The sequence below is a fragment of the Cottoperca gobio genome, chromosome 24 (assembly GCF_900634415.1).
Source record: "Cottoperca gobio chromosome 24, fCotGob3.1, whole genome shotgun sequence".
Taxonomy (NCBI): Eukaryota; Metazoa; Chordata; class Actinopteri; order Perciformes; family Bovichtidae; genus Cottoperca; species Cottoperca gobio.
The window spans coordinates 4139566-4156325 of NC_041378.1; the positions used below are offsets into that span (position 1 = coordinate 4139566).

Sequence of the window (16760 nt, forward strand, 5' to 3'; positions counted from 1 at the left end):
GATAACCTGCCCTTTAATGACAAATAACATGCACTTCCATTTTGTTATTGCCTGTTAAGAACCCGTTGGAACGTAATACATGGCTTTCTTAAGCACACACAAACACCGATGACCCTAGAAGTCTAAAATGAACAGGAGATGTGGATTTCATTGGGGTTTCTTCACCTATTTGTTGCCATATTAAACCAGCGAAAGGATGAAGATGAAGGTATTAAAGAGTGAAGAGCCTGAAGATCATCAATAAATAGCCTGATGATGATTTTCACAACATGTCAACATTGCATGGAGGAATGTTTCAGATGGGATGAAGATATCAAACCAACACCAACTCATATCTTTCTCTGCTTTATTGGAGATTCATGTTTTTGGTAAAAAAATTAAAATAAAAGCAAGTTTTGGCATACAGATACATTCACTTGTCACGGATAAATGTGGTTGCTTGACTGATGTGTCAGTTCCACACTTTATCAACACCTTTCTCTCACAGCAGAGATATACTGTCATGGAACTTTTTTTTTAAACTCGTCATACTTTTTCCTAAACATAAAAAAAAAAAAACCTATAAGAGAGAACTTAAAAACATAAAATCACCTTAAGGCCCCAAAAAATAAAAATCTTTCCTAGATTGAGAACAAAAGCAGCTTAACTAGCCTGCATGAACAGCATTTGTCAATATGCCTCGAGTACTTTGTAGGAGGAAAAAGGTTTAACAAAGTGATAGTCCAGGTTGCCGCAGTGAGGGCACTGCTGGACGTTGCTGTACTCAGAGAAATACTGCATCCCGACTCGGACATCCACCACCGGCTTCCCGCAGTGCTTACAGTTGAGACGTGCCTGAGGACACACGGGGAGGACGCAGGTCAGTTACGGGTCAGTATGTAAAGCTGTACAAGATTTGAGCCTGGAAGGTTCAGAAGCGGGGGGAGGGTAATCAACTCAAAGGCCCACTCATCAGCTTTTTTCCGAGCTTTTTAACTGCATCTCACAGTGTTCGTCAACGCTACACTGAGGAAACAGCAGTCGCCCTGGACCCGGGTGCACCAGCTGGTCCTTAAGTTCAAACGTAGCCTGGAGCATTTACCAACTTTATATTCATTGGCTCACGCCGAAGGAAGTGAGACAGGAAAGTACAGGTCTGTTTCAGTAGCTTCTATAATTCACGGGGTTTTTAGGGACTTGGCTTGGGAGGCGGAGGGTCGCCGGTTCAAGTCCCCGGACGGACCAAGTACAGAGTAGAGTTTTAGTAGTAGTTAGCTGCTCCTAATACTAGTTGGTTAAATGCAGAGTCTAAATTTCACTGCGTGTGTTGTGCATGTTTAACAATAAAAGTTGATTCGATCCGATCGATTCCTATATTTTCCTACGGCGAGATTGTTGCAGAAAAGCTGGTTAGTATTTAATTTTTGTTTTGAAAAGTGCTGCATAAATACAGTTTGTACTGCTCATTTACAGGAAGACACATGTAACAGTAGTCTGGAAAATGACTGCCTTCCTGGAAAATAATTTTCTTTTTCTTTTTTTAGCGATGTGCTCATCAGTGTTCCTACCTGGCAACACGGTGAAGCAGCCAGTATATCGTAGGTGTACATGGTGCCCAGTTGGTGCCAGCTCCCGTCCCAGCGTGACTTGCATTTGATGCATACAATCTTGTGGACGCCTTCTAGACAGTCCACACAGATGGCGTAAAGGTGCATTAACCTGCCTGTTAGAAATAAAGAAATAAAGTTCATTACAACATTTACTAAATAACAATCTGTCGGTTTGTCCATAAAATAACAAACTCCTCATTGCATGCTCAGCTCATTATCATACTTCTGGGTCCTGTCGTACAGTTTATGAGCTACTTGACAGTCAACAAGCTTGTCCGCAAATAAAGGTTACAACTGATTTAGCACAGATGTCATTTCATTTCCTGAATGAACAGCCTGGCATGCACCAAAATTAAACTTTCCGAGCTCGTCACAGCATCTGGGGTCAACGCCAAGAAGCAATGCTTGGGAAAAAGGTTGCAAGACATTTTATTTAACATGTTTTTTTAAAGCGGTGCATGAAGCTTATCATCCAAATCACACCGTAAACATGAATGCATTCCCAGACCCTCACATACTCGTGATTCTGGTGTTCTGGGTGAACTTGTGTTGTAAGATAAGTCCTGTGAACTTGCCCACTAGCTCCGACTACACGTTCTTAAGGCAAGAAAGATCTTAGCTGTTAACTGCCATTGAATATAAACAATAATAATTTAATCAAACGCTTTTTAACTGTAAAGCTCGGTTCAACCGTTTTCTCTTTCGCCAACATTTATATTCTGCCTGCCAAACAAAAGCATGAAAAACAGAATAAATAACCTCTTATACTGATGCATATCAAGCAGTGTACATATCAAAGCTTGTGGGCCGGCACATCAAAGACGGTTCATTTGGCGCTGAGCTAATTCATGCTGGACTGTGCAGCAAACGGAAAACCTTTTATGTGTGTACACACAGTGTGGACTGGATCAACCAGTCGTCATTTGTCTTTATAGAAAGGAACATTTTAAATAGAAAGTGAATATATAATTGGGCACAACAACATATTAATGGTTGCATGTCATGTACATGTCATATAATAACGAAGCAATCCTGGCAGCTGGTGTACTGCAGAGCCACAGCTTGATAACAGAACATGATTCCTGTGTTTCTGTTCTTACAGCACAAACTGAAGATGTTGTAAAAGAAATTCTATTATTCACAGATGGTACATTTGTTTTTCTGTGAGGCTGTACAGGCTAAATGCTAATATATATGTGCTAACATGCTCCCAATAACAATGCTAACACGCTGATGTTTGGCAGGTATAATGTTTACCATGTTAGCATGTTAGCATGTCAACGATTAGCTCTAAAGTACAGTTGATGCTGATGGGGATGTGAGTCGTTTGCAGATATTTGGTCATAATTAAATATTGCGCTAGATTAAAAATTAAGGGATCATCAAAATTATTACAATTCATCCTCTGGGAACAATGAATGTCTGCACCAAAGTTTAAGGCAATCCATCAAAATAGAAGTCGATGGTGGCGCTAGAGCAAAAGTCGGAGGATCACCAAACGATTTATCATCTGGGAAATATGAACGTCTGAACCAAATTTCATGGCAATCCGTCAGTAAGTTGTTGAGATACATCGGTCTTGGCCAAAGTGGTGAATCAGCCGACAGACAGAAGTACACTGCCTTCCACAGAGCCACGCTGCTGGCTTGTGAGGGACGATTTGTAAATAATATGTTCAATATTTATTTGTCTCATAAGCTCTTATTATCCATAGAAAATGTGTAACTTTAATAAAAGGTTTGTACTACATATTTATAATTAGTACTAAGTTTAACTCCATACACTATGTGTGTCTCACACCATGATCTTGAAACCAGGTCTGACCTTGAAGGTGGCAGGGCACGTCGTACTCAATCTCGTCGTGGCGTGAAGGGCTGAGAAACAGAGTCCCGTCGACCAGAGGAAACTGTTCAAACACGGGCAGCGCTCTGTGGCACAGCGCACAGTTGACCATGTTTCTCTGGCTCGCACTGAGTGCTGACAGGATAAACCTGCAGGACCACATGGACACAAATGATTAAGTGGCAGATTTATGTGACATGGGATGGTTTTTATCAGAGCTGATAGTATAAAGGTGAGACTAATAACATGTGTGCCTCTAACATGATGGACCACAGCGCACTAACGCCAATTCAGTCAATTAAATATGCTCCTGTTGCTCTTGTGTTTCTTTTATATCATCCATATCAATGCCTTTATGTGTAATTATACAACAACTGCTTTGTTGCTTTGGTGCATTATAAATAAACTTGCCTTACCTCGTCATTTTATATTTAAGAAACTGAACGATTAAGATCTAGAAAAGACTTTTCCATTACTGTTTGTCTCTGATTTTAATATCAGTTTCGTGGTTTTTTTTATGGTTTGAGCACCACAAGCCGAGTGCCATCGAGTTTCATTATATGGGAGAGAAGGCGGACATCTCTACAGCTCCAACACTCTGCATTGATAAACAGGGAAGAGGAAACATATGTATTTGATTTGACATGTTTGACAGTGTACCTGCGCAGCTCTTCTCCCTGGCCTGCCTGGGCATCGTCCTCCATGCGGACGTGGTAGGTGTTGAGTTTATGTCGGGGGACGTGGGTGAGGAGCTCCGAGAGGTCCAGCCTCCTCAGGAACTGCACTGGGTGAGAGTGGGAGCCGTCACCCACACTGCCCGAGGTGAGCCGTTGGTGGAGCGGGAGGGAGAAGGACAGCGGCAGGGGAATTACAGACCCGGGGTCGAGGTGAGCTCCACAGCCGGAGGCTCCCATCGAGCAGCCGCCCCGACTGAGCGCTCCTCCGAGCAGCAGGTGTTTCCTCTGCGGGTCCATGTGGACAGCTGATTTGAGGAACTCTCCCAGCTGACGAGAACCTCGCAATCCTGCTCCTCCAGCTGCTGCTCCAAGGATAGCAGTGGGGGAAAAAGGGAAAGCACCTGGAGGAGACTGTCCCGGGGAGTCACTTGGAGACTTCTGAGGAGGCCCCAGAGAGAAGGGTCCTCCTGTAGGGAGTCCTCCTCCTGCTGCTCCTCTCTCTGTAGAGTTCTGACGGTCCAATGATTGTCTTCGAGGTAGCTCCTGACTCGAGGCTCTGTGGGGAAGTTTACCTCCCCCTGTTGCTCCAAGAGGCTTGCTTCTCTTGGGCTCCTCAAAAAGCCCGTCCCCAGGGCCCGCTGCCCCTCCAGTGGACCCATTCCTGCCCGTGCTCCTCTCAGATGGCTTCTTCTTGCGCTCATCATGCGCACGTTTCACCTGATACCAGTCGGTGTCTTTCTTTAGGTGGCCCTGGCCACAGCGGCAGGAGCAGAACCTGAAGGCCAGGTCGTAGCCCTTCTTGGTCCACATGTTCTGCCGGCACTGCTTCTCGTTCCAGGATCGCGCGCGGCCGATGCAGTTGAACTGGATGAGGATGGAGCTCTCCCACTCGTAGAAACACTGCAGGTGCATCCAGTTGCCGTAAGGGCAGACCTCGTTGTTGCAGAGCACCCGCTGGTAGTCGTCCTTCTCCAAGTTGATGGGGCAGGCCCAGCTGCAGCCCAGAGGGGTCGCACACTGGGCCTCTGCGTGAATAAAGACAGGAGAAGATTATTTTGAGGCGTTCTCATCACAATTTCCCACAAAAGCCAGATTTCTTCACCTCAGGTGTGTGTAATATTGTACAATGTAGTCGAAGACTCTATTAAGCAGTTAATCATTTGGTCTATGCCAGAACATTAAATTATTGTAATAATTGTCATCACATCTAATTCATGATGTGTTATTATTTTGTGACATAACTATTTTCTTCTTCTTTTCCTACCCTATTGTTTTCATGTATTTCTTTGTTTTTATTTGATTGTTATTATTTTTTCTGCTCATTTTGTTGGCTTCTTGTTGTCATTCATTTTTTGTTGAATTTTTCTAAATTATACTTAGTTTTTCTTATATTTTCCTTTTTTTGTTATCGTTAGTTTTTCTCCTGGAGTTGCGGGGAGATCTGTTGTACAAACCTGTATTTTCTTGACCTTTCCTGTCACGTTTCTTATTGTTTCATTATCTGGATTTTATCCAGTGTGTACAAATAACATTTTAGTAGAATCTTCAAATTGCAAAAAAATATTAAAGTCAATTAATCTGCCAATAATTTTCTCCATTAATCAATTAATTGCTTGGTCTATTAAACATCAGAAAATAGATAAAAATGTCCCTCACTATCTCAAAGAGCCCAAGGTGATGTCTTCAAATGCCCCAAACTAAAACATAATCAATATAAGAAAAAAAAAGACCGAAGCTAAAGACCTTACATGACATTGTTTTGTTTCGTCTGATACCATTTGAGTAGTCTCTCCACCATACGTTACATACAACAACACAACATGAGGTGAAATGTTAAAAGAGAGATTTCAGCGCCCTCCTTGCTGCCTCATCGCCATCGATTTATGAAATTCAACTAGGCCATCCAAGCCTGTGAGCGGCTCTATTCAAGCTCTGCCAACTGTCAAGTCTGGATGTGAATCAAGTAAATGTGGGCACACAGTCTCTACAAGAAGTAGCTCATGATGATACACTGTGGGTGTGTGTGTGTGTGTGTGTGTGTGTGTGCGTGCGTGTGCGTGGAGGCTTTCCTCCTTCCTTTTCCGGTACAGTCAGTCTCAGCGTTTCTTTTCTCCCTCTAAAGTCACCACATTGGAGAAAAATATACTTACCGATGCATTTTTACCACTGTGCATCATTTCAACTGATAAAGTGCGACACTGAGTTCATCTTGAATAAATCTTTATATGAATCTTTCTTGGACACAAACACCCAGGATTAAACAATAGCGTCATAAAGATGTTTTATAAATTACTTATTTTACTGTCCTGAGAAGGAAATATGCATACTTTTTATATTGGGCTGCAGGTTACAGTTCTGCTCAGGGATATTAAGTATAATGACAATGTAATAAAATGTCTCTGAAGATACTACACCACTAACATCGGAAGTGCAATAACCTATGAATGTTCTGAGATGCTGTTTTTCTGAACCCAAGTCTGTTTTAAAACAAAAGTGCACTACTTTTAAAGTGCAGGGTGACTTTTTGCTAGCCGTGGGTATTATGTATTGGAAGTTGAACATGAGTGACAAGTGGTGAAGTGTCAATATTACTCTTGTTAAGGCCACAACCAAAAACTGTGTGGACAAAGTGTGCTTCAGCAAAAGACAGATGAGGCCTACCTAACCACCTACACACCAAATGTAAAACAAAGACATCGATTATTAACGTGTACTGACATTCAAAGAACCGCTGCATTGACTCACTAAGGCTGCATTTCACAACAAGAAGTTCCATTTTCATAGGTTATAATCCTTTTTTCAAGAGGAGCTCGAGGCGCCAAATTCCATTCGTAAATCTGACAATTTAAAGATTTCTATCTTATCGGGTACTACTTATATGTGATAAAACAAGACTAAAGACTGAAACTAAAATACAACAAGCGCTCTTCAATTCTGCTAACATCCAACATAGCAAGCAACACCTGTTTCAGTAATATTTCAACTTGTTTGCCTGCTTTCCACAATATTCCTGCACCAAAACAAACCACAGTCGCCACTTAAAATGAGTGTTAACCAGCTACACAAACCGCAAATTCAATGCAGTTGACCACGAGCTACCTGCTGGTTCACATATACACCAACGACCAAACAAAATACAATCCTTCATACAAGGCCTCAAGTCGTGATCGACCATATTTGTGCAGACAATCAAAGCACCATTAAATTGATAGCATTTTAAAGTGAAGTTTGGCACAGTGTTCTCTGCAGAGTAGAGATAAGTGAAGGGGGGGGGGTTCGAGACATTTGCAACGTCGCAGTGCATGCATGTCACAGTCGCACAGACAAGACAGGAAGGCAGCATCACTAAACTTCTACATTGTCCGTTTCCTCTCTTACCACTTGAGCGCTCGTGTCTGGGTGCAGCAGCCGCCGCGGCCGCGCCTCCTGTTGCGGCCGCGCAGGCTCCATTTTCCTGCTCATCTCCGCTGCTGTTCGTGCGTTTGCTTTTCTTTCCCTTGTTGTTCTTCTGGTTGGGCATTGTACAGGATTCGGACGTCAGTGTTATTTTCGACCTCTATCAACGGCTGCTGTCAACGGTGTCTGACATTTCTGTGGACTCCATTTCTGCAGCAGTGGTGCTTTTTTGTTGTTGTTGTTGTTGTTGTTGTTGTTGTTGTTGTTAATGTTGCAGCAGTGTTTTCTCTGTGTGGGTTTTGGTGTCCTCGTGGACGACAGGCAGGGTTAAGTTCAGCTCTTATGCAGCAGTTATAAAGAATAAGCTGCTATAACCTTTAAGAACGAAGGCGTGTCCGTCTCTTGTTTTGATTCCTGCTCTGCTGTTTTCTTCCACCCCCTGACGTCACAGAACCCCGCCCCCCGCAACGACTAATGTTGCGTCCAAGTCGCGTGGGAAAGCTCGGACTTTAACAGCTTTATTTAAAATGCTTATGAGTTAAACATACTTAACAGCAACATCATTTCGTTTATATATTGCAAAACATAAGATAAAAAATAAGATATATACATAACAATAACAATAACATAATATACTATAGTAAAGTCTGGTATATTACAGTATGTATAGGTGAAATGCAATATAGTATAACAAAATACATACTACATAAATAATACAGTACAGCAATATAACATTTAGTATCAAATAAAATATTGGATATGATGAGTATAGTATTATATAGTATTTGTAATTAATAAATAATTAATATATTATAATGTGTAATATTATATATACATACATTTATATATAATAAATATACATAAAATTATAAATATATGTATTATCAGCAAAAATTGTGAAAAAAGTACTAATTTACATTTTAAGTAAAAAAAAATACTCATGCAGAATGGCCTATTTCAAAATAATATTATATCAATTAATTATAACAACTGATGCATTAATGTTTATTAAGGTGGGGGATATTTTCTAAACTTTTGTATTACAATCAGAATCTGCTAAATAAGCTTTGCAGGGGCGTAAAAGTATGAAGTAGCAGAAAATGGAATTAGTCAAGTAAAAATTGTACTTAAGTACAGTACTTGAGTAAATTAACTTAGTTACTTTAAACTACTGACAAAAACACTGAAAGGTGAAACTACTCGTTATGTAGAAAAATGGTCCCTGTAAGTGTTATATTATTAAACATTTTTGTACTTTTCCATCACTGATCACACTGCAAATGATCTCTTGTAATAAACTGTGTGTCAGATATTCTCACAGTTCCTGAATGCACCACCGTACTCAGCCTCGAGACAAATTGATGAGAAGTAGTAAAACATTTCACATACCTGTGGGTACAATCAGTCTTATTCAGCAGTTACGACAGCACATATTTCATCAGCCTAACACAATAAAATCAAAGTATCTGTGAGGTAATGTAGTATATAAATCAAAGTATCTGTATAACAACCAATGGTATTTATTTATTTTAACAACATGGTGAATAAAAAGTACCTCAAGATTGAGGCACCAAACTCCATTCATAAATCTTACAATTTAAAGATTTCTTGCTCAACAGTCACCGCTCAAACCTGTTAAAACAAACTAAAGAGGTTTTACAAAATGACAGCAGCTGCTCTACATTTTGTCTTACTTCAAAAAACAACAGCTGTAATATTTCTTTTGTGACCCCTACAAATCATGCAGCAATGTAGCGTGCCCAGACTCAGTGGCACATAATAAATTAATAATAATAACAACAATAAATTTGAGTCATCAAATAAAACAAAGCAGGATCAAGGCTTCAAGTGTAAAGATTTTATTCATCAGAGCGTATTCCACAGTAACAGACACCTTCGTAGGTTTAGGAATGTGTTATTGCCAATACAAAAAGACAGTAAGGACGCACATAAACACACAATGCAGGCATCCCATTAGTTCACAGAAATGGCTTGAGGTATTGGCTCTGATCATAACTCTCTCCTCTTGCTAAGTGTTAATTTGTGCTGTAATTTGCATTTATGTTCAGCTCACTCCAGTGCAACACACAGCAGGATAATCCAAAAATGACAGTAATGCAAGCAGCATGTTCCTTCCTCACCATCTCCATTATTCCCAAAAACGTTTCAGATTTCTACTCAGCCTTTTGTTTTGTATTCTCATGATTACATTTAGTTTTCGAGGCTGATTTTACACTTTTATGCCACCAACGCTGTTTGGAGCACAATCTACACGGTTCAGGAACAAAACAAAAAAATCATATATCACATAATTCAAGTTTAACGGAAACAAAACACCGTAAGAGATTAAGATAGGTCGATACAACAGCAGTGAATGTGAAATGGCTCTCATAAAACTTGCAGACGAGGCGTGGCTTCTCTTCGATATGTAACGCTTGATATTACGCAGGTGAGCAAGTAGGAAATGTTACATTCAGGCAGAATATTTGGAGATTGTTGGTGTTTATCTAAGAGAATGTTTTGTTCTCCTCACATCCAAATAGCTGGAGCCACTTACAAGTGGTCAAAAGTAAACAAAAAGATACCATGACATCAATAATATGAATTAATACAGACAAAATATGACAATTGGAAATATTGTTAAATAACTCCAAATATTTTTTTAACTCAATTTATGAAATGTTAATTGATTCTGATTCTTTTCACAATAAAATGGTTTATTACAGGTTATTTTACGTTTTTATTTCAAAAGTTTTCTATCTGAAAATGTATTTTTTCTCCCAAACTGTTTTATTTCATCACGACAAACAGCGCAGTGCCAGGTCAGTGATCTGCTGATGTTTTTGTCAGCAGATCACGCAGCTGTAAGCGTTGTGTTGTGTTGCGATGGAAAGGGGCAGTTTGAAATAAAATGATGCACTTGGAAAAATGTCATTTTGAGGGAAAAAATAGATTTTTACATTTTGAATTAAAAACAGCTGGAATTAAATAAAAAATGACCTGTAATAAATATATATATATATATATATATATATATAATTATAGAGAAAAGAATCAGGATGAGACAGAATTTCATAATATTAATCCGAGTTCAAAAAAATCAATTGGATTATTTCACAAATTCATGTTTCATTACACATTTTGTCTGTATTTATTACTAATTACTAATATTAATGTCTTATCTCTTTATTTATTTATTTAATTTTGACCACTGTGGGCATCCGTATCTGTAGCAAGCGTCTGATCTGCATGTATCATTCGACCTACAGTACAGAACAAAGAGTGGAAAAAATAATAATAATAATAATAAAAACTAATAAAACTATAAATGCACATCTTGTGTCAGACACCTAATTTATGCTACAGGACAATTATTAAACATAATTTGGTTGCGTCGATTTGGTCCTAAGAAACATCGCAAATTCATCTTTTGCACGTCACCAATAACCCTGTAATTATTACACAATAACAAAAATTGTACGAGAAATACACCCGCCGTATGCTCATCAACTGCTCCTTATGAAAGGCAAGTTTTGGAATTTGTTTCGCAGAGGAAATTCATTATGGATCACATGTAAAAAGAGGGAATAAAAACTACTCTAGCAGGTTGCAACTAGTACAAAAAGGTGCCAAAGTCTTTCTTGAAATGCATTTGTCTTTGTAGTTTCTATTTCCACAAGCACTGGTCTGATAAGGTCTTTGTACAAAGTCCGCAAGAGGTAGTAGAAATTGCTCATGTAAACAATAAATGAAACAGCCATTTGGTGACACTTTTGGTGGACACACACTACCCGCTGTCTTAACGCTGCACTAGATGCAATGTGAAAACACGTTGCATGATCTTTTTGGTGATGAGGTTTAACTCACATTGCCACTCGAGGCTGATAAAAGGAAGCATAGACCTAGTGCAGCTTTAAAACGAGTATTCGTTACAAACAATTTGTCAAGATCAGAGTGCTCTAATTACAAATGTGAAGAAGAAGTTTGTCAAAAGTTGCTAAATCTCGCCAGTGCATTGTTCTAGGTCTTTTATCTCGACACTGATACCATGAAGAGAGGCATTTGGTAGTGAAAGTTACATTATACTGTAATTTCTCAAGAAATTAACAAAAGAATATACCCAAACGAATGCGTTACACAAATTATTACATTCCTGATTTGTGCGTTTATAGTCTTAAAAGTGTATCAAAATGACATTTCAGACCCGTGGTTGATGAAACAGCAGCGCCTGAGAGAGAGAGAAAGTCCATTTTTCATTTTCATATGAAACTATGAATGTGGCCGTTATTCAGCCACTGAAAACCTCAAATATTTTCTTAAATAACTTTTTGTGATACTGTTTTGGCACAGTGAAATCATATGAAATCATATGCAGACATGCAAGCGTGGTCCATAAGTGTACAGTTCGAACTAAACCGTGTTGGTCATTATGTTTGAATTTAAATACTGAGCCTTGCACATAAAGGAAGATAACTTAAAAAACGAAGCTCAGTGACAAGCCGGTACCAGTGAAAGGATTCAGTAGGTTGAGGGAAGGCCATCTGCTACAAACATTTGGCCTTATTCCTGAAGCAGGACGATTTGAACGTTATCGTGAACGCCCTGCAGAAGCAACTCGCTTTCGTATTTGACCACCTTCCTCTTCTTGGCTGCCTTCAGGGTGCCCACCAACGCCTCGAAGATGTTGGCACACTGGTCGTCGTTAAATAAGACCCCAAACGTTACGGTGGTTTGACCATCAGCATCTGAAATAAGAGTCAGATCAATAAGGTTATTTCCAAAGAGGAGGGATTATAATCACGTAATATTCTTATTCTGTATATAGAGAAAGGGAGTTGGAGTGAGATGGACGGTAAATCTAGAGGGAGGTATTTGTTTGTGTGGCGGACTCCATCTATAAACCAAAATCAGCAAAGTAGTTCATTAACAAGTAATCACCAAAGTACAGGCCTACGGCTCCTTTATAATTGGCTTAATAGATTGAGTTAGTATTGGAGTTTATTTTTGATGTAACCGTTAGTAATGGTGGATTCATTTCTTTTTTAATTAATTAATTGATATATATATTATATTATTTATAATTATTTATTATATATATATTATATTATTTATAATATATATATATATATATATATATATATATATATATATATATATTATTATTATATATATATATTATATATATATATATATTATATATATATATATATATATATATATATATATATATATATATATATATATATATATATATATATATATATATAAAAATTTTTTAAATCAATGTATAATTTGTAAACCATTTTGTTTCATTGATTAAATAGTTTTCTGAACTACAAAATCTCATAAGACTGTGGAAAAGGAGGCTCATAACATTTCCCAGAGAAAGTCCATGGATAATTTCATTTAAATTGCTTGTTTTGACCGACTAATCCCAAATATATTTAACTTATCTTTAAAGAGAAACCGTACGTTTGAATATTTTAGCTTGAAATTAAGCAATTGAGTATCAAATCTTTACTGTCGACCAGCTAATCGTTTCAGAACTTTGCCACAGATTTGTTGGCAAATTATTTCGTGCAGCAAGTGGGAGACATCGTAGCTGTCGGAGATTCCCAATATGACATGAACGTAGCATTAGCACCAAAGATAGAGCATGAAAAAAGTTATTAAAGAGTTATTTTGAGCCTTCATACAAGTGAATACTCCAGCATTAGATGCGGTGCCGTAGAACTACTGATCAACATCACATGATTGCATGTTTATGGTTCATTAGAAGTCATGGCATGAACATGGTTTTAAAACTGTTCAGCTGCTGTTACACACCACTATGATCCTCCGATAGGCCTACTGCTGCATAGCACAGACTTACCTTTAGTGCCAAGTCGCTGAATCTCCTTCACCAGCAGTTTTACTTCATGATCGACATTCATTGTGACTAGAAGGGGAAAACAAATCAAGAGACAAATATATTAACGCAAATAGACTTCTTAGCTTGACATAGGTCTGTTTGTTTAAAGCAACACACTGTGTTGGATGTGAGTAATTATCCCTGATGCCACTCTCTTCCAGGGAGAGACCACCAAGCCAAACTCCATTTAAAATTGTGTCATTTTAATGATATGATGCTTCAAGAAAAAAGTAAATAAATTCTTTAATGTAGGACATTTTTGATAAAAGGCCATCCCTCAATTTGGTATATTCTTCATCCGTCAATCAACGTCTGTCAATTGTCAATTTTCTTAACTGACATGGTCACATTGGACCAATGATGATAATGTGTGTATTTATTTAAATACATTATTGAATTGAAATTAAGTGGTGCTTGGGGATTAATTGTATGCCGAATGTTCAAACGAGGATAGTAAATCAGAAAAAAAAATGTTTTTCTTTTTTTCCATGATTATATTTTATTATTAGCGAGACTATTCCAGTTTTGCCCGATTAGTGAACGGGATTTGGTTCCAGAATTCTCTTCTTACATTAAAACAGCTATAAAAACAATTACAAATACGAATACAAATGCAATTTTCACTTTTCATTTTTTTCAAATATACTCACAAACACTAGCATAATCACTATAAGAGATTTATTAAATGTATAATAAAAAGACATTGAGATCGTTGAGATTAACGGAACAAGCTATAACAGGAACAGGGCGGACTATCATCAATGCGGAAATGGGTGGATTAGCACTCCGAGCTAGCCATTACAGAGCACAAATCCTTATTGTAATTCATGGATTTTTCCAGATGTGTAGTCATTCTTGAGTGCTGGTTATAATTTACAGTTCAAATATGTCTTAGATTTCTTCAGGTGCAATACAAAATGATTTAAATGAGCAGCAGATACGAGCTCGCCGGTAACGTTAGCTTCTTAACGTTTAACAAATGATCTGCTGAGGGAGGACGGAGGAGATTCAGACTGATAAACGGATGTAATATGTGGTGGCAAAATAATGCATTAAAATTAAACACAAAACCAGTTTGAATGTAACATTAACACACGTACCTTCTTATTTTTTCTTGATTCTGTTAAGAGGATGGACGACTATCTGTTAAATCTGCTCCGGTGAATGATGTTGATGCGTTTACTGTCTGCTCGGAAACTATCATTGTGCTCTTGGAATCACAGAATGAGACTAGTTTTTTTTTTATAATGACATTTCTTTTTCTTTCTTCACATTAATTATAACATCGTTTTGTTACAGGCCTGAGCTTGATACAAATAGTTAACATAATAAAATTACTGTAAGTAGTTATAAAAAATAAATAATGATGTGCATACACATTCATCATAGAAAGATTTTATGCGCATGCCAACCATATTTCTAACACACCATTGTTTATCATTCATAAATTGATGAAGCTGCTCTCATTTATTTTTATTTGTAGCTGTGTCTTTCAATGGGAAATCTAAAGATTTCTACCATTGCCCTGCTATACTAGTTTTATTTAGTAAGAGCAGAGTGGTTGATAAGATAAGAGATAAAAGACACTTTATGGTCATCCATCTATAAACAGTACAATACAATACATAGAGGAATAACATTTTGTTTCTCTGGTCCCCGGTGCAAAACAAAAGAATAAACAAATGAACATAAGGTTTAAACAACAATATATAAAAACAGGTACAGAACAAGATACAAGACAAGGTACAAACATGTATTGCAATAATAGAAAAATATAAATACTAGTAGTGTCAATAACATACTTCACAAGCATTTTAATTTATATGCTCAAAGGTGTTGTTTGTGACTATTAAAGGAAAATGAAGACAATTAAAATAGGGACATAAAACACAGAACCAGAAATATGAGCATATGAGCAGCATCAGTATTCAAATTAAAATAAAACGTCTATATACAAGTCAAGTGTTTTGTAAGTTGTAAACTATATAAATAATGCAAAGAAATAAATACTGAATGAAAATACATAGACTGGATTATGGACATGAATACATACTGTATATACATCATGTAGGATATTAACAAATGATATGTACACATAAATTGTTTTAATATTAAATATACATAATAAATTAAAATATCTTTCAGCAACACCTCATGGCTCAGTAGGCAAACATTCACTAATGAAGATCATGAGATAAGTGACCTTTTGCTCAGGTGGGGCAACTGTAAGATGTTTAAATGTGGGAATTTTCTGTCATGGGTTTTTTCACGTGTGTGAAAAGTTCCTATAACCCTTGAAGGCACCATTAAAGCTCATCTGACTTCATCGTGACACAATGCGATACTTTCATGGGCTCCTTATATGGCATGGAAGAGGGATGCCTGCCTCGACAAACAAGATACCTTTTCTAGTCCTCCACAAATGACTGGGCATAGAGCCTACACCCAACTACAAAATAAAAAATAGCGTTTTGTTATCAGGCCTTCAGAGCAGTGTTAATACATTTAAACAAGTATACAATAAAGAGATTTCCATCCATCACAACTGTGATCTTTCAGTCAGTGCAGATAGGTTCTGGCATACATGCACGTGTATGTGTGTAAAACTGAGAAAGGGCCATGTAATAACAGTATTGGAGCTGCTTCAAGGTGAAAAGCATGTTATTTCTATGCTCAGGCCATAATAGCTCATTGGCTTGACTCTGATCCTCCTCACCTCCGTCATCTCCATATTTACATTCCTCCTCTCCTATATCTCTTCCTTTCCATCCCTTCTTTGGCATCCATTTATTTTCTAATTGTATCCTGTCTTCTCCCTTCACCACCTACTCCATCTACCTTTTCTGATTTAATTTTCTCACCAGCCTGCTTTGCTTGACCTTCACACACAACAATGTACTCAGTGCCTTATCACAAAGCTAATAATGGCAGGGGCTCCAAAAGCTCCAGCGTCACTGTTTGTCAACTGGTTTGTTTAAAATGTTGGAGTATGCATCAATTTATGGAAGCGATGGGCTTGTGCTTTTTGCAGGCTATAAGGAAAAAATATGACATGTACACAATTTATTGATTCTTAATTATTACCGTGTTGGGTAACACATTTAATTTCTCTGGTCCTTTGGGAAGCATGTTTTATTAAGAAGCGGAGAAAGCTGAACTATATTATGATGACAACTGTATAGTGCTTTTTCTCTTTGCAATAAGCTTTCATCTACCTTTTAATTTGTTATAACTTATCTTGTTATAATATTATTTATTCCTCTTTATTATGATTATGATTATACTTATTTACATATTATTATAATTATTCTTTCTCCCTTCTTTTTCCCTCACCTAAAAATACTG

General features: G+C 37.7%; 2 protein-coding genes across 2 annotated transcripts; both read right to left on the reverse strand.

Moving 5' to 3' along the window:
• Positions 1-332: 332 nt before the first annotated feature.
• Positions 333-7933, reverse strand: heca (hdc homolog, cell cycle regulator). The gene is made up of 5 exons (XM_029425978.1): positions 7487-7933; positions 4092-5133; positions 3414-3580; positions 1548-1702; positions 333-834 (listed from the first exon to the last, which is right to left on the reverse strand). Exons 1-5 carry the CDS (start codon positions 7626-7628, stop codon positions 670-672), a joined length of 1671 nt encoding a protein of 556 aa, XP_029281838.1. The 5' UTR covers positions 7629-7933; the 3' UTR covers positions 333-669.
• Positions 7934-10516: 2583 nt separating this feature from the next.
• Positions 10517-14641, reverse strand: abracl (ABRA C-terminal like). Its single transcript, XM_029425702.1, has 3 exons — positions 14516-14641; positions 13377-13442; positions 10517-12249 (listed from the first exon to the last, which is right to left on the reverse strand). Exons 2-3 carry the CDS (start codon positions 13435-13437, stop codon positions 12065-12067), a joined length of 246 nt encoding a protein of 81 aa, XP_029281562.1. The 5' UTR covers positions 13438-13442; positions 14516-14641; the 3' UTR covers positions 10517-12064.
• Positions 14642-16760: the final 2119 nt, after the last annotated feature.

Excerpts from the sequence above, each read along its gene's own strand:
- heca (XM_029425978.1), bottom strand. The coding sequence starts at position 7,628 with ATGCCCAACCAGAAGAACAACAAGGGAAAGAAAAGCAAACGCACGAAC. Across the intron at positions 3,581-4,091 it reads CAGGGAGAAGAGCTGCGCAG|GTTTATCCTGTCAGCACTCA; the intron begins GTACACTGTCAA and ends GTGGTCCTGCAG. Across the intron at positions 1,703-3,413 it reads CGTGCCCTGCCACCTTCAAG|GCAGGTTAATGCACCTTTAC; the intron begins GTCAGACCTGGT and ends TATTTCTAACAG.
- abracl (XM_029425702.1), bottom strand. The coding sequence starts at position 13,437 with ATGAATGTCGATCATGAAGTAAAACTGCTGGTGAAGGAGATTCAGCGA. Across the intron at positions 12,250-13,376 it reads TCAGCGACTTGGCACTAAAG|ATGCTGATGGTCAAACCACC; the intron begins GTAAGTCTGTGC and ends CTCTTATTTCAG.